This window comes from Dendropsophus ebraccatus, chromosome 4 (assembly GCF_027789765.1).
Source record: "Dendropsophus ebraccatus isolate aDenEbr1 chromosome 4, aDenEbr1.pat, whole genome shotgun sequence".
Taxonomy (NCBI): Eukaryota; Metazoa; Chordata; class Amphibia; order Anura; family Hylidae; genus Dendropsophus; species Dendropsophus ebraccatus.
The window spans coordinates 55777900-55804595 of NC_091457.1; the positions used below are offsets into that span (position 1 = coordinate 55777900).

Sequence of the window (26696 nt, forward strand, 5' to 3'; positions counted from 1 at the left end):
TATCGTGCAAATTCGCACGATAATCTTTCCATGTAAACCCAGCATAAGGGTCCATTTACACAGAAAAATTATCTGACAGATTATCTGCCAAAGATTTGAAGCCAAAACCAGGAATGGACTTGAAAAGAGGAGAAATCTCAGTCTTTCCTTTATGACCTGATCTCTGTTTATAATCTGTTTCTGGCTTCATTGTGTAAATGAACCGTTTAAACCTCTAGTATTTTTATCCTGCCTGTAATAGTGCCATACCGCATCTCGCCACTAGAGGGATCCTCACAATATTTTGGTTGACTATGATACTATATTCCTAATTGCTTTTCCCGTCTTGACCACCAGGGGCATAAAAAGAGGAAGTAGGGTGTTGAAGTTATGTGTAATCATCTTTGCACTCCGCAATTGAAACGGCAGCCATGTTACTACTCTCGTGTTACCGCGATACCGTTCCTCACAGGAAGTGCGGCTCTGCACAAGGAGTTCCGGGGTCGGACATTTTGAAGGATTATGGCTTCCAGGAGCGGGTGGAAGTTAATATCACCGTTGGGGTTGGTGGTCCTAATATCGGGACAGATCTTGGCACAGGCTCACCAGCTTCGCTTCGTCACTCTGGTGAGTAAGGGAGGGGGCGCCTGTCGGCCATTACCGGTGTATTGTCAAGAACCCGGAAGTGAGTCCTGGTTGGGGTCTGGGACTTGGGTAGTGTCTAAATCCCATACCGCAAAGGGACCTCACTGGGTGCAAGTAGTCCTGGCAGACAGCTGAGGACATTGTCTTCTTCCCATTGTGCTATTACTGGAATAAGTCCCTGGTGAGCGGTGGGGAGGAGGCGATTTCTGGTCTCACAGCCGGGCTATGGCCCCCAGGTTACTGTGCAGCACAGCGTTCAGCTGCTAGTTATGCAATCACTGCAGTCACTGCACATAGAAGGAGCTTAGCAGCAGCGAGAGGCTTCAGATGAATCTATCCGTCTGCTATACCTGGCACCTATGGGGGAGATCATCAGATCTGTCTGTTGCCCATAGCGACCAATCACAGCGCAGCTATCATATACTATTGCTCTGGTAAAATGGAAGCTGAGCTGTGATTGATTGCTGTGGGCAACAAAAGAAAATCTTACTGTTTACTGGATTGCATATTAACCCATGGGTGACAGTGCCAACATGTGACATTTGTTTAAAAGGGTACTCTGGCCCGGGGGTATTTTTCAGTTATGGACAGCGGAGGTCACTCACCTACCCTGTTCCAGCGCCGCCTGGTACACCCGTCCTGCGGCCGCTTCCTGGTGTGAGCTGCCGCATGAGATGTGACGTCTCAAGGCAGCTCAGCCATTCTGCGGCCGTAGAAAAGTCCCGCCTCGGCCGCTGAATGGCTTAGCTGCCTTTACACGTCACTTCTCATGCGGCAGCTCACACCAGGAAGCGGCTGCTGGAATGGGGGTAGGTAAGTGACCTCCGCCGTCCATAACCACCCCATCCCCTTTTAATGCATTACTTCTCAAACTGTGAGGCACCTCCTAGTTGCTAGGAAGGCAGTAGTCACAAAAGTGACAACTTTTGCACAGTTCTTTCCCTGACTGCAACAATCTCTGGTTTAGGAACATTATTGACTTATTTTGGATTTATTTATTGTTCTACAGAGATTAAGAGACAAATGGAGGGGAGGCTGAGCAATAGTTTTTATTTTTGTATGGACCTCCACAACAGATGGTGTGGCCCCAGGCACCCTCTTGGTCAGTCGGTCAGTCTGGTGCGGCCCCGGGCATCCTCTTGGTCAGTCTGGTGCGGCCCCGGGCATCCTCTTGGTCAGTCTGGTGCGGCCCCGGGCATCCTCTTGGTCAGTCTGGTGCGGCCCCGGGCATCCTCTTGGTCAGTCTGGTGCGGCCCCGGGCATCCTCTTGGTCAGTCTGGTGCGGCCCCGGGCATCCTCTTGGTCAGTCTGGTGCGGCCCCGGGCATCACTTTGCTCTGCTGGATGAAGTTCCAGTAGAAAACGTTTTTAGAAGCGCTGATTTAATGGATAAATTGTGGGCTTGTCACTAGTGTTTTATGACTTTGGCAAGGTTTACACTGCATTTTATGCGTCCTATTCGGTTCAGTGAGTCACCTGGTAATTTAATAGGACTGGATAATGAAGTGCTGCGCTATTAAGTCCTATTGTATTAGCATATACAGCCCACGCTAGGCAACTCTGTTTTGGCCTTTGAAATGGATGGCACCTGCTGCTGCCCACCACTGTATATGGCTGCATCCTGTCATCAGTGGGATGACTGTCAGACGGACACACTTAGGGTCCTATTACACTGAGCGATTTTTACGATAAACGATCGCAAACGAGATTGTTCATCCCTTTTGATGGTAAACTGTCTTGAGAAATGGTTATAACATGGGAGGGTTAATTTGAGGTCCAGTTGCTGTTGAACTCAATGTGATTAATCCTCCCAGCATTACAAAGTTGCAGATAGGGACTTGTTTACGTTAGCTGTCTCCCAAGCGAGGAGGGGGAGACAGAGTGAAAAGCTCTCACACAAATTTTTATTTTTTTATTTTTTTGTGTGTATTCAGCATCAAGCAGCAGCTCAGAAGTGGGGGAAGTAGACAGAATAGTTACTAACAAGTACACAATTAATTATTAGTCTCACTATTGGCAGCAACATATGAAAAGTTATGTTTGAGTGGAATACCCTTTTAATGGCCGCACATCTTTCTGTCTAAACAGGAGATGTGCAGCCAATAACAATGCATGGTAATGGCCGTAAGGTTCGATTGCGCTATTAATAATGCTGAATATCGGCCCATATAGGAGAACCTTACATTGCAGATTGGTGCACTGATTTTGAGACTAATATTTCATCCTTTCCAGTTCCATTCGCTGTATGAAATGACTGATCTCAACAACTTAATCTGATGAGCCTTGCATTTTTTTCCGGGTGTTAATTTTCTGAAGTGATAAAAGTACAGTATAATCGGCCCATAAGATTTGATGGTTTACTTTTTCCAGGTATATCGACATGGTGACCGATCTCCTGTGAGGACATATCCTAATGATGTGCATCAGGAGAGCGCCTGGCCTCAAGGATTTGGGCAGCTTACACAGGTAATATTCACTCCACTGTTGGAGCAACTTTATAGTTAATTGTGATGTTATCACATGGGTTGGGAACCTCAGCTTTCCAGATGTTGCAAAACTACAACTCCCATCATGCACGGACACTTAAAGGTAAAGCTCTGTCCAGCCATGATGGGAGTTATTGTTTTGCAACCGCTGGAGAGCAAAGGTTCCCCACCCCTGCTGTATCATGTCATGTTAAGATCCAAAAGTCTGTGCTGTGTTTTCCAACCACTGGCTCTACAGATGCTAAACTATAACCCCCATATTGCCCTTAAAGCTGTGAGAGTCAGTGGCTTGAGAACAGTACATGAAAATATTCTTTTAGTTTTATTATCTACACTACTCCTTATAAGTAAAGCTTTTTTTCTTTCCAGATTGGAATGAAACAGCACTGGGACTTGGGACAGGCACTGCGGGCACGCTACAAAGGATTCCTGAACGAGTCATATGATAGGCATGAGGTAAGTGGGATTTGTATTTACTTCTATTAAAAAATCTCAAGTACTCCAGTACTTATTAGCTGCTGTATGTCCTACAGGAAGTAAGTGTATTCTTTCCTCACGGTGCTCTCTGCTGCCACTTCTGTCCATGTCAGGAACTGTCCAGAGAGGTAGCAAATTACCATAGAAAACCTCTCCTACTCTCCAGAATGGAAAAAATACACCACTTCCTGCAGGACAAACAGCATCTGATAAGTACTGGAAGACTGGAAATTTTTTAATAGAAGTAAATTACAAATCTCTGGCACTTTCTTGCACTAGTTAGAATTTTTTTTCTGGGAACTACCCCTATAAGGAAGACTTTACTGCATGACCTTTTATAATCTGTTCCTACACAACCCATTTACAACATAAGGCATGATATAACAGGTCCTTATATTAGTTTCCTCTTCCTGCCCAGATCTATGTGAGGAGCACAGATGTGGACCGTACACTGATGAGTGCAGAGGCAAACCTGGCCGGCCTATACCCACCAGAAGGTGTTCAGATCTTCAATCCAAATATCACCTGGCAGCCAATCCCGGTGCACACAGTGCCAGATTCTGAAGAACAGGTACGTAATGGTGTTAACAGACCATTCACAGGTATATAAGGATGTATTTGTTTTTGTGAAATACAGTTGCCTTGTAGGCCCATGCTCCTTGATGCTATTGGAGTACGAGATCTCCTATCCTGTGGACAGACCATCAATAGTTATTGGCAGAAAAACCTCTTTAAAGTGAAAGCTTTAAAGGAAAGCTTGCCTTCCCCGACAGACAACTGAGATCTCAGCCATTTTACTCCTTAGTTGCTACAGGCACTATGTAAAGCTGCATTGTAATTGTTCAAGATAAAGAAGGGACGTCTTTTATCCTCCTGTCTCTTATTCTGCACAGTAGATAGTGAATAAAAAAATACTACGGTACAAATTATTATTTTTTTTTTTTGCATTACTCCATTTAAGCTAGTAATAAAAGTTAAATGCTATGATATGTACTTTAGCTCTAAATGGTGTTAATAAATAATGCAACTTCTGTAAAGAACGAGTGTGTGTGTATGTAAATTGGGGGGGGGGAATTATGACTTTGAGGCAAATGATCTGTTGTGCTCCCTTGAATTATAACAATATGGCAATGCAGCCCACAGACCAAAAGAAAGTTGTATGCACCACTGCTTTATGTCTCAGCTGTTAATGTTATTTTTCTTTATTTTAGCTCTTAAAGTTTCCAATTCTCCCTTGTCCAAAATATCTCAAGTTGCAAGAGGAGACGCGGCACTCTCCTGAATATGTCAACAAGACCAGAGAGAATATGGTAAAGGAAACAGACTAAGGGTTTGTTTACATGTTACGGCAAAAACCATGAGATGATTGTGTTCTTTTGAAGTGATGAAGAAAACACAGTGGTCATGACTGCAATTTGTGAATAAACCTTAAAGGAGAATCCGAAACTTAAAAATCCAGTGCTGGCAGGGCAGGAAGATAATAGAGTAGTTAAACTTACCCTTCCAGACTGACAACCTCTGGTATTGTTTTCCACCAGTTCATCACGATCCACTACCCACATACAGGAACTACTCGCTCAGCCAGTCAGTCACTGCAGTGATGTCCGGTCACTGATCAACTGAGTGGGCATTTCTCAGCTGAGTAATAACTTCACTGCATTGGGAGTTACAGGAGCCCGATAGGGAGCCGTGAGTGAAGCTGCTATGCAATGTGGGCACAGGGACCGGTAAGTGTGACTTTATTATGTTCCCACCCTGCCCTACTAGCACTGGATTTTTAAGTTTTGTCTGGAGTTCTTTTTTAACTGTGTAATTAAGTGGAAAAAAAAAATCAAATTTTTTATACTTACAGCTTCTTTATATTCCATAGGCGTTTTTGCATATGGTTGCCAATAAGACTGGACTAACGGACTGTTCACTAGAATCAGTATGGACCATCTATGACATCTTTTTCTGTGAGGTCAGTTCTCTCTAGCATCTGCTCATGATATCACTTGCACAATGGTAGTTTTTCTGGTGTTCCATGATGGGAGCGGTATTGGGAATCTTGGGAATCATTGTTAAAGTCTAAGGGTCCTATTCCACGGGCCGAGGAGGGCCCGATCAACGATGTAAACGAGCGGCGATCTGCTAGATCGCCGCTCGTTTACTGGGCCTATTCCACGGCCCGATGATCGTTGAGCGAGGGCTGCAAGGACATCGTTACCGATGTCCTTGCAGCATCATACATTACCTGGCTGCAGGGCTTATCCTCCGCTCCGTCTCCTCCCCGGGTCCCCCGCGCTCTATCTTCTGAATGGCCGGTCAGCTGACAGGCCACACTCAGCCAATCACAGGCCGTGGCGGTCCTGGCCTGTGATTGGCTGAGCGCTCCGTCAGCTGACTGGCCATTCAGAAGATAGAGCGCGCAGGAGTCGGGGATGAAGACCGCGCAGAGAAGAAGCCCTGCAGCCAGGTAATGTATGATGATGCTGCTGCTGTTTCTTCTCAAATCGTCGGTCGCCCGCCGCACAGCGCTATTCAACCGTAGCGATGCGCGGTGGGGGAACGATGATTTTAGGTCTGGCCCTAAATGAATGATCAGCCGATGACACGATCATCGGCTGATCGTTCTTTCTATTTCACCGAAAGATAATCGGACGAATCGGGCCAAATGGGGCCAATCCGGCCGATTATCGTTACTGTGGAATAGGGCCCTAAAAGTAGTCACTGAGCAATTAAACTAATTTGATTGTTTGCACATTTTAGTCATACATGATTATGATGTTTGGCAGAATCATGAATTTGATATTAGTTCCACTTCGGGGATGAAGCTGATTAATCAGGCAGCGGTAGGAAGGTCTGTGCAGAATAGATGTAGCAGGGGAGTGGGGCACAGTGACAAACTCTGTTTAAAACAGTGGCTGGTTTTCTTAGACAAGTTTCCTTGTTTTTGAAAAAGGTTTAAGAGGGCCCCAAATTCAAATGCAGTGAAACGCACTGTGAAGGAACCACGATCTGTTAGATCAGTACAGAGCCAATTAGCATTAATTAGCTTACCACTTCTCTACATATAATAGGATGGCACCTTTTTGTGGACAGTTTTAAAATGCATGATCAGCTGATGAGCAACCCCGGTATTTCTAGCAATCAATTAATTAAAGGGGTAGTGCGGCGCTAAAAAATTATTTACAGAATAACACACATTACAAAGTTATACAACTTTGTAATGTATGTTATGTCTGTGAATCGCCCCGTTCCCCGTGTCCCACCACCCCCACCCGTGTACCCGGAAGTGTTGGTGCATTATACATTACCTGATCCGTGTCAAGGGCCGTCCGCCATTTTGTGCTAAACGTCATCTTCGGACGGACGGCCGAGTCGCTGCCGCCCGTCCCCCCCTCCGCCGCGTCACAACTGTGCTCAGCCGCGATTGGCTGAGCACAGTTATGCTCAGCCAATCGCGGCTGAGCATCGGATGACGCTGCAGAGGGCGGCCGGCATTCGGAACAGTCAGAGCTGTTCGCCGGCCGGCAGAAGAAGACGTCACAGAATGAAGATCGGAGATGGGGGTCGGCACGTGACAGGTATGTATAGTGCACCACACTTCCGAGTACACGGGTGGGGGTGGTGGGACACGGGGAAGGGGGCCATTCACAGACATAACATATATTACAAAGTTGTATAACTTTGTAATGTGTGTTATTCTGTGAATAATTATTTACTGCCGCACTACCCCTTTAAGCCATTTCTTGTGCAAAGGCAGTTAAAGAAGGCAGATATTTTTTTTAAACTTTTTTTTTTTTTTTTACTAGCTGAAAAATCGAATGCAATTTATATTTTTGGAGATAACCTTAAAGTGTAACTATCATTCTTCGCTGGCAGCAGGATACACAGTTAAAATTCTGCTGCTACGCTCCCTGAGTCAGAGATGGAATTCCGCATCCAGTGCGCTCTCCTGAACAGGGAGTGCAGCAGGAGAGACTGTATCCTGCAGCCAGCAAAGGTTGATAATGATGTTACACTTTAAGGTGTAACTACACTTTTTTTTTTTTTTTTTTTTTTGAAATTTACATTCATTAGTTGAAACTTACTTTTTTTTGCCTTAGTCTAAACATAACCTGAGCCTCCCATCCTGGGCAACAGACGAAGTTTTGGAACGACTGAGAGGTTTAAAGGATTTTAGCTTCAGGTTCCTCTTTGGGATTACTAAACAAGAGGAAAAAGCACGTTTGCAAGGAGGTAAGAGAGAAACAGTGACAAAGCAGGGGGCATCAAGGCTATGTTCACACATATTTATAAAGTGAAAATACAACTCTATTTTGATGATTACAGCCATAAATAATGATCAAGATCATTATTTACAGCAGTATTTCCTCCATTAAAAATGTAGTGTGAATAGACACGTAAAGTCACTCGCCTAACTGCTCTCTCGTGCTGTTTTGATGCTTTTCATGAAGCTAAAACTGTTAGTGGTTAAAATACACACATGGGATATCTACCTTTTTATACTTCCCCTCATTTTGTGCTCTTTTCCTGCATTTGCATCAAAAACATGACAGGTGAGAAAGGACCATAGTTGAGGAATATGGAAAGGTCTTCACCCATTCCAAGTGGAAGTTAAACCTGCAGCATATTGGAGCAAATGTTAGACAAATTCTCAGTCATCCTTGCTTTGCAGTGATAGTGTCACAAAAGAAAGCGATTTGTCACATTCAATTTGCCATTAATTAATATAGGAGACATAATGGTACTTATTTGATCAGTAAAGTTGGATACTTTGCGCAGGTGTCCTGGTGGCTGAGATCCTGAAGAACATAACAGCGGCTGCACAGAATGCCGCCGATGACCTGAAATTGATTGCATATTCAACAGTAAGTAAATATAAGTGATGGTTTCTTGAAAAGGAGATGGCACTGTAGTAATGATGTCTCCCTATGGTGTCAATGAGTCTCTTACCAACATTTCTACTTCTACTTAGCACGACACCACACTGGGCGCTCTGCAAATGGCATTGGATGTCTACAATGGAAAACAGGCTCCGTATGCTTCTTGCCATATATTCGAGCTGTACGAAGAGTCTCCAGGGTATGACATAGCATAAAATGTAAACTGCTTCTATCATGTGTCCCTTTTTTATTTTCTGTAAGGACATCTTTACAGTCAAATGATTTATGAAGTGGTCTATGCCTATCATTATACATGTGGTGTTCATGCTATTTTTGCTTTTGAGACCATCACTTAGTGAATTTCCACTCCAAAACCGGTTTGAATAGTGATAGCCATGTGTGTGATAGGTTTAGATATTCCGAGAGAATCACTGCACACCAGTCCAAAGAAAACTATGAAGGTGGTTTATTCAGTGTAGCTAAATGGTAATGAACTGCTCGTTCATGCTTAGTAAACCACTGAGTTTGTTTTGGATTGGTGTGCTGCGCTTCTTTCTGGATTTACAATTTTTATTTTTTTTTATCAAAATCCTGTGCTCGGGCAAGCTCCCTCTTTTATTATTTCAGATGTGCTTTTTCCTTGAATGGATAGTTAGATATGTGGATGGTGATGTGTTGTCATTATGTCTCAGCTGCTGTGGCCTTTGGAAATCTATATTAAATCCTAATGGTCTAATCTATTGCATATAAAATTCATCCTTTCATTCTTGGTGAAGCTATATAAGCATAGAGCCACATGCAGCCAAAACAAACCTCTTATTCAGTGGGTAATGGCTGCAGTATTTTCCTAGTAAATCATGTAACTGTTTACCACTGCATGAGCGGATGGCTTCCCCTTACTTCTACTTAATGTCTATCATTGATATTTTTTTATTGTTTCCTCCTATTAGGAACTTTACGGTTGAGATGTATTTTAGAAATGACAGCACACAGCAGCCCTTTCCCTTAAGCTTACCAGGCTGTGTGCACAGCTGCCCCCTAGATAAGTTTAAGAGCTTATTGGATCGAGTCATCGCAAAAGACTGGGAGAAAGAGTGTCAGATCTCCAGTCCAGTCAATGATACAGGTAAGGAAAATGCGATGTACATGCATTCAACATCCTTTTGACTGCCTTTTGTAGAAAGACTGGGGGAGGAAGTCAGTATGCCACTGGTGTAGATCCCCAGTCCAGTCCTAATATAATATGGGCAACTTATCATACTTTCTGGTTTCTTACGTCTTTCTCTTGCTTTGATTGCACAGAAGTCATTGTGGGTCTCGTTGCCTGCGGCTGTATCCTCTTCCTCCTCATCGTCCTGCTGCTAACAGTCCTCTTTCGGCAGAAGTCTCAAACCCAAGGCTACCAGCACGTCTCAGATCTGGGGGAGGAACAGAGCTGAATGACTGAGCTCTGACTCCATACCCGTGGCCTTGGTGCCTCTCAGCCGATGACATCCTAGAGAAGGCATATAGGAATTTTTAAGTAAAATTTTAAATTTTTTTAATTTTTAAATTTCCAAATCTCAGCAAAAGATGGCAATTTTAAACGTTATAATAGGAACAAACCAATGCAAGCAAACTCATGGATTTGGCAAATGTGAGGAAATAAATTCATGTGTTATGGGGTCTGCAGTAGTTATCTGATTCCATCACGTGATTGGTTAAAGCCACATGTCCAGCTGTGTCCAGGGAGTTTGTGTCATGTAGCTGTGTATCTATGGACTGCTGTGACTCCATCACAGAGCTGCAGGTCAGTCCTCTGACTTCCTATACCCCTATACCTATAGACTGTGTATAATGAGCACATATATATATGTGCAGTTCCATTATAATATTTTGTGCTGGTCACAGAAGTAAAAAAGGGAGCCACAGTCCAGCATGTCCACTGCTTCCTGATCATTGATGTGTTTTATTGGGTTTTCTGTAGGAAAATGTTGTTTTTGAGACTGTCTTAGCTGTCTTACTGGGCTATCAGTTGTAACACTAAATGATGTATGTCCTCATAAGGTATATATATCTATAGTGTTACCCATCTTATTTATAGGAGTACATTCTGTTGGTTTTACTAGGTACCCTCTTGAAAGGTAAGTTCCTAAAATAAAGAACAATCCTGGCCTCATATCTAAAAATATCTTCAGTAACATTGAGAGCTATCTATGTAAGCAAGCATTATTTTACTGTTAAATGTCATTGCACTGTTTATAATCATTTGAAAAAGAGGTTTTCTTTTGTAACCCTTTCCAAATATGTTTAAGTTTTACAAGAACCTGAACGCTCAGCATTTTTCCATAGGCTGTATCCGTATTTTCTAGGACTCCCTAGGGCAGCATCCAACTTCTCCAGCCGCTGGGAGTCAAGTGCTGAGCATTCAGGTTCAAAGAATGTTGACGAACCTGAACAGTTCTGCAAGTTATGTCTTAACAAGTAAACTTTTATTCTGTCTGCAGTAAATTTTATACAAATAATCTGCCTAAGAATTTATGGCATTGCACTTATGATAGCCTAAATCTCTCCAGCTCTGGTAAAATTACAGTTACCATGAGAATGGGATGTAGTTTTGCGATAGCTGGAGAGCCACAGATTGGGGAATTTAATAATCCTGGCATAAAAAATTGTGGCCAAAACACAGTGGCCCAGATTTATCAAAGTTTTTAAAATAGAAACTGTTGTAAATTACCCCCAACAACCAATCACAGCTCACATGTTAGCTCTGGTAAAATAAAAGCTGAGCTGTGATTGGTTACAGTGGACAGTTTACACGAGTGTGAATTTTACACACTTTTATAAGTCTGGGCTATTTTCTTAAGGTGCATTTGTTGTACCTTTCTATCTACCTGTTAGGATATGTGGATGTCAGGGGCCCACTACACATGAACAGCTCCACCCTATCCATCTACACCCATTCATTGAATAGCCATGCAATACCACAGGACATATGCCATGTCTTTTAAGTTAAAAAAAAAATGTTTTAAATCCTTACCCTGCTCTGCTTGTGATGGCTGTCCAAACTTTCACATATTGGTGTTTTTGTTGTCACGGCTGTTGTTGCTGTCACTGTAAATCAGCACTTAAAAGAAATTTTTATTATTTCACTCCCTAACAGTTGCTGGGATATTGCAGTGCTGGTAATTCACTTACTTTTCATTTGTATGAGATGCTAATAGTAAAAAAAATGAATAGGGCTGTGGGATTTAGCAAGCCTGTTGTATGGGCAAGCAATATTGCAGCCAGACCTTCAGGGCTTGTAGCTTAAAAAGAAATGTTTCAGAAATGGAATTACTAGCACAGGGGTTTAGCATATGCTGATAACTGCTGGGGATGAAATAATAATAAAATAAATAAAAAAAATCACAGGAGTTTAGTTCTTATGGACCCTTTGTGATGTGCTGCTAAGCACAACTGCCCGTGAATAGTACGCTGTCTACATCTCTATTTCTGACCTCATACATGTGGAATTTTAAAGCCGCTGGACTGTTTATAGGGGTCATATAGCATCTCTCTTTTCTGCTCGATCTGACTTTGTTGTGGAAAGACACTGCTGCAGGCTCGACTGGACAGTTGCAGAAGAAACTCGCTAACACCTGGTCAGTATCCATTACATTTAGTGATGAGTGAACATCAGAAAGTGTTCAGGTTCGGCCATGTGGCCTATGGCTGTAGCCATGTGTTCCTGGCAGCCCTAGGGCGGTGTCCAACGCCTCCAGACGCTAGGAGTTAAATGCCAAGGGTTGGGTTGAACCAGGCGGCCGAACCCAGACACTTTTCCGTTGTTTGCTCATCACGACTTACATGTTCTGCTGGGCAGATGTTTCGGCCAGTGTAAAGTAGGGGATGTTCACAGTACACATAGTTCGTTGTTTGTCTCATTGACTGTCCTGCCCTATGCCCTACAGTGTCTCCACACACAAGATCAAATCAGGAAGAAGAGGAGTGCCGCATAACCCTTTTTATTTTGCACAATGATTTAATGTATGTAATGTGTTTTTGTTAGTTTCTTTATCTGTCTAATGATGTAAATTTTATCAAATAAAGTAATGAAGGATTGGGTAAACTGAGTATTTTATCTGTAAGATTTCACTTGCATCGTATATTTTTCTTAAAGCCACAGCAAAAAGAGAGAAGGAAAACATATAACACAGGGGTGCACCCTTGTGTACCATCATCACATGAAGAGAAGTGAAGCCGCGCACCTGAAAATGTTGTGTCTTTTAAAACCTGAGAAAGACGCAAGTACTGTGGCTTGCACTTTGTTTATGATCCCCAGGAAAATAAACACAAGAACATTTGTACAATCAAAGTTTCTACTTATTTCATATGTAAAACAAAGTGCCACTGTAATTATAGAAGACTTTTTTTTTTTTTTTTATTGGTTTGCGTGTGTGCAGACCCATACTAATCATCAGAACGAGCGGGAAGAGGACCGTACTGCAGCACATTCCGATCCCCACGCTGTGTCAGCATAATCAGTCGAGCTCTATAGACTTGCATTATAAGCCCAACTGATCATGTGACACAGAGCTGGGAGAGTCCTCCTGATCAGTAAGGGTCTGAACGCTCAGACCCAGACCGATCAAAACTTTTGACATGTCTCTATGACATGTCCAAACTTTTTTTTATGGTGACAGTGACCCTCTAACATTCATGAATAGGCAATTCCACACAGATTGAAACAAAAGTGGGGAGCTGGTTGCTGGTCGGCCCCTGTATAATACAGATTCATGCAATTATGTTTGGCCATTCACCTTCAATAACTGATGGCTGAACAATTGTTCAGTGGACAGTTATCCCTTCCATATTCCAGAACGTTCCTGTTTTCTCTTTGTTAAAGTTAATGATGTATTACATATTAAATGAATCTACAATCAGAAAATAGAAACAGATTAGAATCACTAAAAAGAAATCTAGATGATACATTCTATTTAATTAATTCACTAGCTCGCTACCGACGTGCGTAATTGTGCCAGCAGTGAGCGGGGAATGAGGAGCAAGGAAGTTGTAAATCACTTTCGATGTAGATGACTGGAGCTTTTCAAGGGGGACACTGAGGGACACAGGGCACTGGAGGGACACTGAGCACCCCTCTGCCATCATCCTCTCCAGCAGCCACAGCCCGCACAGCTCTGGGAGTCGGGTCGTGACATCACCATTTTATCCAGGAAGTGAAGCCTTGATGCAGTAGTAAGTGCAGGGAAAAAAGCACTTTATAAGCATTTCCCATAATAAGTGTATATTGGTGATTTGTATAACTTCTGGGGGGGCAATACAATACTTTAATAAAAATTTTCACCAGACTTCTCCTTTAATCTCATATGGATTTTATTACCTTGTTTCCCCGAAAATAGAGTATAAGACCTAGTACCTCTTTAAAAGCAAACATTAATATAACAAAAACTGTTTTATTTTTGGCGAAATATGGTAATAGTTGAACCATGCAGCAAATAAGTAGACAGGACTGGAAGACACATTGCTCAGTGTTTCTTCATCTTTTCAGACCAAGTACCCTCAAGTAATTAAGATGTTCCAACTGCAACTGAGAAGCAGGGCATCAGCTATAAATGTTGACTAAATAAGGCCAAGCTCACACTGGCAAAGTTGGTTCTTGGAAAGTCTCTATCGACAATCCAGTCCCAAATCAAGACCACCCCCCCCCTGTGTGGTTGAGCGGTATGTCCCAGCAATAATTCCCCTTCTAGCAAGTTATAATGCCCTCTGTAACCAGCAATAATTAATCTCTTAAAACAAAAAGGAAAACCTACCTTCCCACCACTCCTACCATGGAGAGGAGTCAGCAGGATGCAATGACACAGAAGTTTCTTTGGCAGTCAGGAGCACTTGTAGGCTGTGGGCATAAACCATCCTGTAACCTACAAAACTAAGTAATGGGCCCCACAGCTTTTACCTGAATCAGCCTTACTCTGCAACCACTTTTGGCCTTTAAGAGAACCTATCAAAGTTTTTTTAAATTCTTTCACTGAATTAATAATTAGATGTTTTTGTCAGACCGTCCAGTCATGACAGCACCACCTGGAGATTGAATGCCATTAGTCCTAATAGGAACAGGAAGCACGAGAGGTTAAAAAAGGGCCCCTCCCCATCTCACCCTCAGTGTTTTTCTGTTCCTATCAGGACATAGCACGTGAGGTCTTACCTCCTCCTGGTCCTGGGGCTGACAGCGGGATCAGAGTCTGAAGTGGCGGTCAGGCAGACGAAGGGCATCTGGCCGGGTCCCCAGTTCTCCTCCACAGTCTGCACTGGGTCGTGCGGAATCTTTGCCTCCCGGTCCCATCTTTTCCTCACTGCCGCGCTCTCGGAGTCTAAGCAGCGGGGAAGGAGTGCTGCGACTCCATTGCTGGACCGCGGGACCACGAGTGTGTCTTCCCCTGGTCTCTTCCGGTCCCAGAGCGAGCGTGGCGTCTGACGTCACGCGCAGGGCGCAATGCATCCTGGGACCGGAAGCTCCGCCCCCAAGATGGCGCCGACCACCGGAAAATCGCTGGGTCGGCGTGGGGTTTCCGGAGGGCGTGCTTGCGCCACATGGCGCCAATTGCAAGCTGGTTTGAGGTCTGAAAATCATATATAAGGTAACACTTAGTCATTTGATCTCTTTGTCTCTGTCACTATGGACGCCCTCCGCTCTGAATCTGTGGAGCAGGCCGCCTCTGCCAGCAATGTGAGTAGCTAACCCTTAGGGGGTTCACTTGCTTACTTTATGTACCTATGAGTAATGGCTTCCTTCTCTCCTTAGGGAGACAAGGAGCCACATACGAGGAGATGTGTTATCTGCAAAGACAAGTTGTCTGAAGGATACATTAAACCTCTCTGTCCAGGATGTACATCTAATATTGTGAGACAGGAGTCCCCTTCCCTGGTGGAGGAACTCCGGAAAATGATTAATCAGGAGGTGAAAGCCACAGTTTCTGCTGCCCTGACCAAAGACAGGTCTGAGTCACCTGAGCCACCTCCTAAAAAACATAGACGTATTATTTCTGATTCTGATTCCGATGAACAGCCTCTGTCTTCGGGTGACAAATCCGGTGAGGAACAAACCGTAGTTGTCCCTGAAACATTGGAGGAACCTAAAAGATACTATTTCTCGGCTGAGGATACAGATATCTTATTAAACGCTATCAGAAATACTATGGATATCAAAGAAATACAAGAGTCACTAAATAAACAAGATGAGATGTTTGCGGGTCTCAAGCCTAAGAAAAAGCGTGTTTTTCCTATTCATAGTAACATCAAAGATATGATTCTAGACGAGTGGCGTGACCCTGAAAGAAGATTGCAAATACCTAAGGAATTTAAAGCGAGATTTCCCTTTGATGAAGCAGATATCAACCTCTGGTCGGAGTCCCCAAAGATTGATATCCAAGTAGCTAAAGTGGTAAAGAAAACCTCCCTCCCTTTCGAGGATGCCTCGCAGCTTAAAGACCCCATAGATAGAAAAATGGATAGTTTGCTGCGCAAGGCATGGGATTCTGCTGCTGCTGCACTAAATCCTAATATAGCCGCAACCAGTGCTGCCCGATCTCTATTTGTTTGGTTGGAGGAACTGGAGAATCATCTCCGTAACAAGTCCTCTAGAGAAGATTTGCTTAAGTCCGTACCTATGCTAAAACTGGCCACAGCATTTCTGGTGGATGTTTCAGCAGAATCTGTCCGCTTCGCAGGAAAATCAGTAGCCCTCACCAACTCTGTTAGAAGGGCACTCTGGCTAAAAAGCTGGGAAGGTGATAACCTCTCTAAAACTAAATTGTGTGCCATTCCCTTCGAAGGATCTCTAGTGTTCGGATCAGTTCTCGATTCCATCCTGGAGAAAGCTGCGGACAGGAAAAAGGATTTCCCTAAGGAGAAGACATCTAAAGGTAAACAAAATTTTCGTCCCTATAAGCAGAACACCACCACCTCTTATAGAGGAAAAGGGAAATCTGGGAGATGGAGCTATCCCAAGGGCGGCAGAGGGAGAGAGTTCATGCTCAATCCCAAACCCGCAGACAAAAAACAATGACTCGATCCCGGTAGGTGGAAGGCTCTCCCAATTTTTTCACCAGTGGGAGAATATAACATCAAATCCTTTCATATTGTGGACAATAGAGAAGGGTTACAAGATAGTTTTCAGACCTCCCTCCTCCAAAATTCTGCACAACCAATCTCGACTCATTGAACAACCGTCTGTGGTTAGGCATATCAGAACTTCTCTCGTTGGAAGCTGTTGTTCCAGTTCCCCTCTCCCAACAGGGTCTAGGCCATTACTCTCGGTTATTTCTGGTCCAGAAATCAAATGGAGCTTTCAGGACAATCATAAATCTCAAGCCTCTAAACCGAGTAATAGCCTACAAGAGGTTCAAAATGGAAACTCTAAAAACAGCAATTCCATTAATATCCAAGGGAGCTTGGCTAGCCACAATAGACTTGAAAGACGCTTACTTTCATATTCCCATCTACGAAAACCATCAAAAATACCTAAGATTCGCTCTGATACACAACAGTACCACTCATCACTTCCAATTCAAGGCACTCCCATTTGGAATAGCCTCTGCCCCCCGGATATTCACGAAAGTGATGGTGGAAGTGATAGCCTATCTCAGGTTAAAAGGTGTGATGATAGTTCCTTACCTAGACGACCTACTTATTGTTGCTCAATCCAAAGAACAACTGAATGCACACATTGCTTTGACCATTTCTTCTCTCCAAGATTTAGGCTGGATCGTGAACGTTCAAAAATCGGACCTGACCCCAGCCCACAAAAAGAAATTTCTGGGCATGATGCTAGACACGGAAAGACAGATGACCTTTCTTCTCCAGGACAAAGTGCAAGCTCTTCTGGACAAATTCAGGAGGTTTTCCAGAAAGACAACAACAACGGTCCGGGAGGCAATGTCCATTCTCGGCTCCATGACATCATGCATGTCGGCAGTACCGTGGTGCCAGAGTCACTCACGCATTCTGCAAACTCAAATTCTAAAAACCTGGGACCGTCTTCACTCGCACCTAGATGCAAAGATGCCTGTGTCAACACTGATAAAGCTGTCGATGAAGTGGTGGTTAAACGAAAAAAATCTAACAAAAGGTCTTCGCTGGTCTCCTCCTCAGACGGTAACCCTGACGACAGACGCCAGCCAATGGGGGTGGGGAGCACATGTTCAAGACCTATACCTTCAGGGACAATGGTCGGAAAGGACAAGCCGGTGCTCATCAAATCTAAGAGAACTGAAGGCAGTATACAAAGCACTAAAGGGTGCAGAACATCTCCTACACGGAAAGGATGTCAAGGTATACTCAGACAACGCGACTACAGTGGCGTTCATAAATCACCAAGGTGGGACACGTCACTCGCTCCTACAAAAAATGGCAGCAGAAATCTTCAGCTGGGCGGAAGTACACCTTCAGTCATTGTCAGCAGTCCACCTAAAAGGGACAAACAACACAAAAGCGGACTTCTTGAGTCGAGAAAAGATGTTACCAGGAGAATGGAGTCTAAATCAACAAGAGTTCCTGAACCTAACAGAAAGATGGGGAACTCCGGAGGTGGACCTATTCGCCACAAAGAAAAACAAGAAAGTGGAAAAGTTTTACTCCCTAAACCCAAAAGACAATCCGGAGGCGGTGGATGCTCTAATCCAGCCATGGAATTTCCATCTAGCCTACGCGTTCCCTCCATTTCCCCTGTTAGGAAGAGCTCTACAGAAAATCCTAGTTGCTCATACTCAGGTAATCTTCATAGCTCCAGTATGGCCAAAAAGAAGTTGGTTTTGTCTCCTAAAAAAGCTGACAATAGAAGGTCCCCTCCTACTACCTCAAAGGGAAGATCTTCTCGTCCAGGGTCCGCTAAATCACCAAGGGATTCAACAACTCCACTTAGCGGCCTGGCTACTGAAAAGTCCCTCCTAGCTCGCAGGGGCCTTTCGCCAAAATTTATCGACACCATGCTAAGTAGCAAAAAAGATGTTACATCCTCCATTTACTTAAAATACTGGAAAAAATTCTGCACATGGTGTGGCGACATTTCCCCTGATCCCTGTAAACCGGACATGCCGCAAATTCTGGATTTCCTGCAACAAGGTCTAGATAAAGGACTTTCGCTTAGTACACTTAAGGTCCAGGTGTCTGCGTTAGGTTGCTTCTTCGATTCACCAATTGCGGAGCACAGGTGGATTAAAAGATTTTTCAAAGCAGTTTCGAGATTAAAACCGAAAATCTCAAACCTTACTCCCCCCTGGGACTTAAACCTAGTCCTACAGGCTCTAACCCAAAAACCTTTTGAACCTATCCAGGAACTATCTACAAGATTTTTGACACTAAAGACCGTTTTATTTAGTTGCCATAACATCGGCGAAAAGAGTCTGCGAAATCCAGGCACTCTCCACGGAAGAACCGTACCTTACGGTTCTAGACGATAGAATTGTCCTCAAGCTGAACCCGTCTTTTCTTCCTAAGGTGGTTTCAAATTTCCACAGGTCACAAGATATCATCTTGCCGTCCTTTTGTGATCCTCCTAAAAACGACAAGGAAATTTGTTTCCATACCTTAGATGTTCGCAGGGCAGTTCTCACTTATCTTCAAAATACCAAAGCCTGGAGAACGGATGCTAATCTGTTTCTCCAATTTCAAGGCCCCAACAGGGGCAAGAAGGCTTCAAAGGCATCTATAGCAAGATGGATGAAATCGGCAATTGCAGAAGCCTATAAAGCCTCAAATAGAGAAGTACCAAAAGCCTTAAAAGCGCATTCTACTCGATCTATGTCTGTCTCCTGGGCAGAGAAATCTGCAGCTTCACTTGAACAGATTTGCAGAGCAGCTACATGGTCATCCCCTCATACCTTCTATCGACACTACAAGCTGAACGTGGCCACGTCCCAAGATCTAGCGTTCGGACGGAAAGTGCTACAGGCTGTGGTCCCCCCCTAATTGGTGATCTGGTATGTCTCCAGGTGGTGCTGTCATGACTGGACGGTCTGAAAAGCGAGAATTATTACTCACCGATAATTCGTTTTTCATGAGTCCATCATGACAGCACCCGTTTATTACCCGCCCTTATTATTCTATTATGATACTTGTGTTAAGATATGCTATGTTGATAGTAATTGATAAACACTGAGGGTGAGATGGGGAGGGGCCCTTTTTTAACCTCTCGTGCTTCCTGTTCCTATTAGGACTAATGGCATTCAATCTCCAGGTGGTGCTGTCATGATGGACTCATGAAAAACGAATAATCGGTGAGTAATAATTCTCGCTTTTTTTCTAAATATTAACTTTTTTTTTGCACCCACATTTAATTGCTATAGCTATTTTTCTTTATGGGCTTTTTCTTTTTCAAGCCCAGAACTTCCCAGCATGCAAAGCGACAGGATGGGATCCCATGATCTTTTGCCTGCCACTCCATCCATACTCTTGTGCTATTCAGTGCGAGATCACGGTGTATTACTAAAGGCCCTATTCCACGGAACTTTTTCGAACGATTATCGTTCATAAAATCGTTCAAACGACCGCTCGTTAACGATATTCGTTCAGTGGAATAGCTATAAACAAGCGAACGACAACAGCGAAATCGTCGTTGAGTCGTTCACTATCTTTTTTCAACATGTCGAAAAAAAATCGTTGGTCTTTCAATAATAATTTGCTAATCTTTTCGTTGAATAAAAAATCTTTCAGTCGTTTTTGAAATGTCTACCTACATTTCCCCACGTTTTAAACGACCATGTAATGACCGCAAAAAAATTGTTACACTACAGATATCGTTCACGTTCCCACATGTATTGTGTTATCGTTCGCTTAAAAAAATCGTTAAATGCTCGTTAACGAGCGGTCGTTTGAGCGAGTCTATGAACGATAATCGTTTCGTGAAATAGGGCTATAAGTGTCTATTATGGCAGCATTTGTGTCCCTAAATCTAATTATAAAGATATAGGCTGCCTTTGCAGTCTGTATCTAATACCTCACTTAATCATCTGTCCCCTGGTTGTACCCCCAGGCATCACCATCTTGTGAAAAAAAAGACAAGTTTTGTCAGCTCCCCTAGAACACCATTCACACTAGGCAGGAGCACGTTGCTATGGCTGAAATTGCAAACACAAAAACGAAGAAAAATGCAACAGCTCACTGCAATGGCAAGATACAGACCCACCACAGACATGAGAATAGTTAAAAGCAGCCCCCCCCCCTCCCATTTTTTTTAGCTGTTGGGGGGGGCTGCTTTTAACTATTTATACGTCTGTAGTGAGTCTGTATCTTGCCATTGCGGTGAGCTGTTTCATTTTTCTGTGTTTTTGTGTCACCATCTTGTGACATCACTGCTGGACGAACAGTGACCTCACCAAGAAAGCAGCATCTGATGGCACAGGCAGCGGACAAATGATTACATTAAGTATTAGATACAGACTGCAAAAGCAATTATATGTTTATAGGTTTGTGTGCGATCGGAGCTGCGGGGGGGCGTGCGATCGGGCGGGGGGGCGTGCGATCGGGCGGCCGGGGCTGCGATTGGGCGGCCTTACCTTATCTCGATCACTGAGGGGCAGGCCATGCAGCGTTCGCCGGCAGACTATGTGTGTCTCTCCTCTGGCCGGTGGTAGCTAGATATTAGTTTGCAGATGCCCAGCTTTGGCGAGCCCAGGGTGTATATCTGGCTGGTAATGGTGCCAGGAACAGTCTGGTAGCGTTTTCCTATGTTCCAGAAGGTGGCTTAGGTGTTTGCCTTGCATTTTGCCTTGTTCTTTGGCATGTATGTTCCGGCCTAAACTTTTACTACACTTTTGTCTTGTGTTTCTTCCAAAGTGTCCTACCTTCGATAATATCAATCAAGCTATTGTGTTACCCGTGTTCTTTCCTGATGATCCTAGCCAGGATGCCCGAAACCTTTCATCCCTTGATGTGTCCAGAGCACTTCGGATCTGCCTACAGAGAGTCAAAGACTTCAAAATGGAAGAAAACCTTTAGTGCTTTTCCATGGGAAGAAAGCCTCTAAACTGTCCATTTCTTGATGAATTTGTGAATGTATAGGACTTGGTTATTCTTCTGCAGGCCTGCAGTCTCTGGATTTTACGAAGGCACATTTAACTAGGGCTGTTGCTACTAGTTGGGTGGAAAGCAGTCTGGTTCTTTTGAAACGAATCTGTCAATAAGCACACATTATAGTCTTAGTTCTATTCAGTCTACCCGACCGACTGACCTTGGCTAGGTCAGTTCTTAATGCTGCGGTGCAGGAAAGCCCTCCCATGGGGGATGCTACTTGCCAATCTTCCATACATTGTGATGCCAAAGGGATGTAAGGGAAGTGTACATTATAACGTTAATGTGTTTTTCCCTGAGATTCATTGGCATCACAAGGCTTCCTCCCTTATCACTTTATAATTACACTACTGAGGTCATAGTATAGCTTCCTTATATACTTCCTGAAGGAGAGGTCAATTTCTTAATTTTTGTGTTTAATTAAAACATTCCTTCATTCCATAAATTGTGATGCCAAAGGGTAATAATGTACACTTCCTATGGAATGACCTATTCAAAGGTCACAGAGTATGCTCAGTACAGTTTCAGTGTCATCTCAAGGGGACAGGGTTTGTCTATTGTCATCTATGTCCATGAGTCTGGCTGTAAAACATGTCACTAAATACTGTAAAAAATAGCTCAGGTAAGATGGCAACCCTCATAACAATGTACAAAAAGTGAAATAAAAAAAAAAACTTGGTTATAAAATAGAGTTCGTTTAGACTAGTCAGATACTAAAAGTTTGTCTTTTAATCAGCAATAGAGATGAGCGAACCTGGTTCGAGTCGATCCTAACCCGAACATTCGGTATTTGATTAGCTGGGGCTGCTGAACTTGGATAAAGCTCTAAGGTTGTCTGGAAAACATGGATACAGCCAATGACTATATCCATGATTTCCACAAAGCCTTAGGGCTTTATCCAACTTCAGCAGCCACCGCTAATCAAATGCCGAAAGTTCGGGTTCGGATTAACTCGAGCATGCTCGAAGTTCGCTCATCTCTAAATCAGTGAAAGTAAATCTTGGTGGCACATGGCCTTTAAAGAGCACTATAGATGAGCGAACCTCGAGCATGCTCGAGTCTATCCGAACCCAAGCATTCGGCATAGCGGGGGCTGCTGAAGTTGGATAAAGCCCTAAGGCTATGTGGAAAACATAGCAGCCCCCGCTATGCCAAATGCTCAGGTTCGGATAGACTCGAGCATGCTCAAGGTTCACTCATCTCTAAAGAGAACCACATTTTTTGCAGACTGGGCTCCCAGAACGGTTGCACGCATCTGGCAGTCGGCTCTTTGGACTCAAAGTGCGGTAAAATGCATTTTAATCCCACACACAAGGCAGGAAGAGAGCGTTGAACTAGTCATCTGGGCTGTGACTGTGCTTTGCAGGATGATTGACAGGCAAGGAGGCTAGTAAAAAGGTCTGTTACTGTTTAGTTTGCAGCTAAATTTCTAAGTAGAGATGAGCAAATCTAAACGTTGCACTAGACCAGACAAGTTAAACTCAGGCCCTCCAGCTGTTACAAAAGTACAATTCCCATCATGCCTGGACAGCCAAAGCTTTAGCTTTGGCTGTCCAGGCATGATGGGAATTGTAGTTCTGAAACAGCTGGAGGGCCTGAGTTTAACACCCCTGCACTAGACCATCAGTTTGTCAGCCAGTTGCATTTGAACTCTGCTCCGGGTGCTTGCCAAAGCAGGATGCAGTCCTGGGAGAAGTTTGCCAGGACTGGATTCAGCTTTTTCAAGCACCCAGAGTGAAGTACAAAGGCAGCTGGCTGACAAACTGATGGCCGAGCGGAACTAAGCGCTTCACTTTAATACTGTGAATTCATAGAAGTTTAGATGCAAACTAAACAGTAACAGGGACAAGAAGGTACAGGAACAGGGCAACATTTGCGTACATCAAGAGGGTGAATGCAGGAAGTGGGTCATTTGTCTTTATTCAGTTTTTTGTTCTTACATTGAGGCGTGGGCGGTTCAGGACTCCGGGGTCTGATCTCTCACAGACAACGGAGGAGATTAGAGCTAGAAAAGCTGTCAAAACTCGGCCCCTCTGGTTATTTTACACTGCGATTGCTTTGCCTGTAGTGAGTTCTGTCAGATAAGAGAACCCTCCCTATGGGGTTACTTCTTGGTAAATCCCCATCATTGTACTGCTGGCTAGAACATAAGAGAAGTGTTGATTTCTAAAGTTAAAATTTTTCGCTTAAAAAATCCCCCCTGTCCCAGGGAAATGGCAAGTCATTGAACTGCTGTTAGGACTAAGGAAAATAAGATCATGTTAATAATCAACCTTTGTATTCGGACAGATTTGTTTTAGAACAGTTGCAAGAAAACCAATGCAAAAAAAGAAAAACGCAAGAATCTCAAAGAACACACAAACTGTAAAAAAAAAAGTCCTGTTTATTTTAGCGTAATTTAACAAGCATACAATATTTACATAGCTGGGTCTGCAATGTATTTATACCCATTACAGAATGCCCATATTCGTGTGTTATAACCTCACTAGTGTAAATCCAGATCACCGATTGTGCCACAGATGTTTAGGCCTGGGGTGTGGTGAATTTATAAGCCAGTGATCTAACAAGAATAAAGTCCCTTGGCATTTACCACTTCATTCCCCTTCTCTATGCTCTGATACTCCCTTTGCAGCAGCTGTTCAAAAGAGCCTGAATTAATGACTAGTATTGAGCAGACTTGCCAAACTGTTCAGGTTCGGCAACGTTCTCCAAACCAAAACGCTTGCCAGCGTACGGAGAAGTTGGATGCCGAACCCGAACAGTTCAGCAGTCTGATAAATACTATTGCTGTCAGTATCCTCCTCCACTCCAAGGCGGGTAAAACAGGCGCAGGTCCAAGAGGTAATAGCAATATAAAATATCATAAAATTTATTAAAAGAATTATGCCAGCGACAAAACACGTTTCGAGACCGGTCCGGTCTCTTTATCAAGTGTCTAAAGAGACCGGACCAGTCTCGAAACGTGTTTTGTCGCTGGCATAATTCTTTAATAAATTTTATATCACTATTACCCCTTGGACCTGCGCCTGTTTTACCCGCCTTGGAGTGGAGGAGGATACTGGCTGTCTTTAATCCCTGTGGGGATTAGTCGGGAGTGGCTGCGGTTCATTCACATGCTATCTACTGAGTTGTACCTTACATCAGCACAACCTACTCAGGTGAGAGTTCTATGTGCTTACTTTCACCACTTCAGCCCTGTCTGAGTTACGCTATGGAGCACTGTCTTATATTTTATTTCAAATACTATTGCTGACCTGTAATGGGCACAGTATGGCTATGTTCACACAATGTCAAAAATTTTGAAAAGGTGGCAGATTTTCATATTTTAAAAAACGTCATTTTTGCCGCAATTTAACTGACTGCAATGGCAATGTATTAAAGTCAATGGGAAGACAAACGTCAAATGCGCACAGTGTATTGAATAACAGACATTTTTGCCGTGGACGTCAAAACAATGAACATGATCATTATTTTCAGACATCTTTTGCAAATAGCAGACATTTTTTATTAGTTGTTCACACACAGTTTTTCTTTTTCCACTGTTTTTACTATTGAATTCAATGGACTTTTCAATTTAGCCACACCCAAAGAGCAATTAGTAACCCAAACTAGAATAATGTACAAACACCCGTCATTGCACTAAGGGGAGGCCAGACAGCTAAATGACGTCCATTATTTTAGACTCAAAATAACATGTCATTTTAAACTGAGCTGAAAAAAAACGTGTGAACATAGTCTGTGGTTACATGGTGCAAGGGCTGTTGCAGAAATATTTACAAATCAACTAGTTTCTACTGTCATATGCGGCTCAGACTGCAGCCTGCTAGAGGTAAGTCTTCCCAGTGGCTCTTCTCAGATAAATTAAACCTATAGGCTAGGTCTGGCTAATGGCTAAATCCATTTTTGCCTGGAATTACACATCTGGATGAACACTGGGAAAAATATTCATATTTACATCTTGATTGAGGTTTTTCTTGCTGATATCAACCTAATATGATTTAGCATTGAGCTCTACAACAAACACCAGCATAACTCAGTCTCTATAAATGGAACAAGAGAGAAGTCAATGGTGTGTATTAATATAAAAAAATACATTTTAAAAATATGGCTGTGTGTACCCATCCATTGCATAACACCAATCCCACATGTTGTTCCAAGGACAAAGTTACATAAATGATTGTGAGGTAAGCTGAGAACCATTGTAACTCCAAAAGCCATCACCTTGGCGAAAATCTTTTTCTTTCAAATCAACTGGAGTCAGAAAGTTATATAGATTTGTAATTTAATTATATTTAAAAAGCTCAAGTCTTCCCATACTTATCAGCTGCTGTATGTCCTGCAGGAAATGTTTTATTTTCCGTATGACACAGTGCTCTCTGCTGAGATCTCTGGCCGAGACAGGAACTGTTCAAATCAGCTACAATTCTATAGAAAACCTCTCCTGCTCTGGACAGTACAGGTCTGGGACAGAGATATCATCAGAGAGCACTATCAGACTGAAAAGAAAACATTTCCTACAGGACATACAGCAGCTGGTTCACACTGCGTTTTCAGCATACGTTTAACGCATCCGTTTTTTGCAAAAAACGCATGAAAAACGGATTGCAAAAAACGGATTCATTTGTGTGCATCCGTTTTTCCATTGACTTCCATTATAAAAAAAAACGGATCCGTTTTTTTTGGGCGGACCAAAAAACGTTGCTGACCCTATTTTTCTGGACGTTAAAAAAAACGGATCCGTTAAACGGATGCTGAAAACGCAGTGTGAACCTAGCCTAAGTGTGGAAACACTTGAGATTTTTAAATAGAAGTAAATTACAAATCTACAACTTTTTGAAAGAAAAAGATTTTTGCAGGATAACCCCTTTAATGAGTGGAATTATACATATATCTTAAGCTTGGGTACCAGGTAGCGGACTGACAACTTCTTATGCTACGTTTGAACGTATCATTGAACATGTTAATAAATAGTCATTGATCGTTCGCAAAAAATTCGCAGATTGTTCCGTGTAAACAGTCGTTCACTGATTTTACCTATGTGCGAGATAGGCTTAAGCGATCGCAAAACTAATTTTCTGTACGATATATCGTTCCATCTAAACGCTGATCGTTATAAAAAAAAATTGTTACTTCGAAATCGTTAATCATATGATCGGGCGAATTATCGCTCTGTGTAAACGTAGCATTAGGCAACA

General features: G+C 43.1%; 1 protein-coding gene across 1 annotated transcript; it reads left to right on the plus strand.

Annotated features, from left to right (window-relative positions):
* Positions 1-365: 365 nt before the first annotated feature.
* On the plus strand, positions 366-9973 carry ACP2 (acid phosphatase 2, lysosomal). Its single transcript, XM_069965853.1, has 11 exons — positions 366-606; positions 2994-3089; positions 3479-3565; positions 4005-4157; positions 4798-4896; positions 5457-5546; positions 7675-7807; positions 8354-8439; positions 8547-8653; positions 9405-9580; positions 9757-9973. Exons 1-11 carry the CDS (start codon positions 502-504, stop codon positions 9891-9893), a joined length of 1269 nt encoding a protein of 422 aa, XP_069821954.1. The 5' UTR covers positions 366-501; the 3' UTR covers positions 9894-9973.
* Positions 9974-26696: the final 16723 nt, after the last annotated feature.

Bases quoted from the DNA above. Each gene is read 5' to 3' on its own strand.
- ACP2 (XM_069965853.1), top strand. From the start codon at position 502: ATGGCTTCCAGGAGCGGGTGGAAGTTAATATCACCGTTGGGGTTGGTG. The intron at 3,090-3,478 runs GTAATATTCACT...TTTTCTTTCCAG, and splicing joins GATTTGGGCAGCTTACACAG to ATTGGAATGAAACAGCACTG. The intron at 9,581-9,756 runs GTAAGGAAAATG...TTGATTGCACAG, and splicing joins CAGTCCAGTCAATGATACAG to AAGTCATTGTGGGTCTCGTT.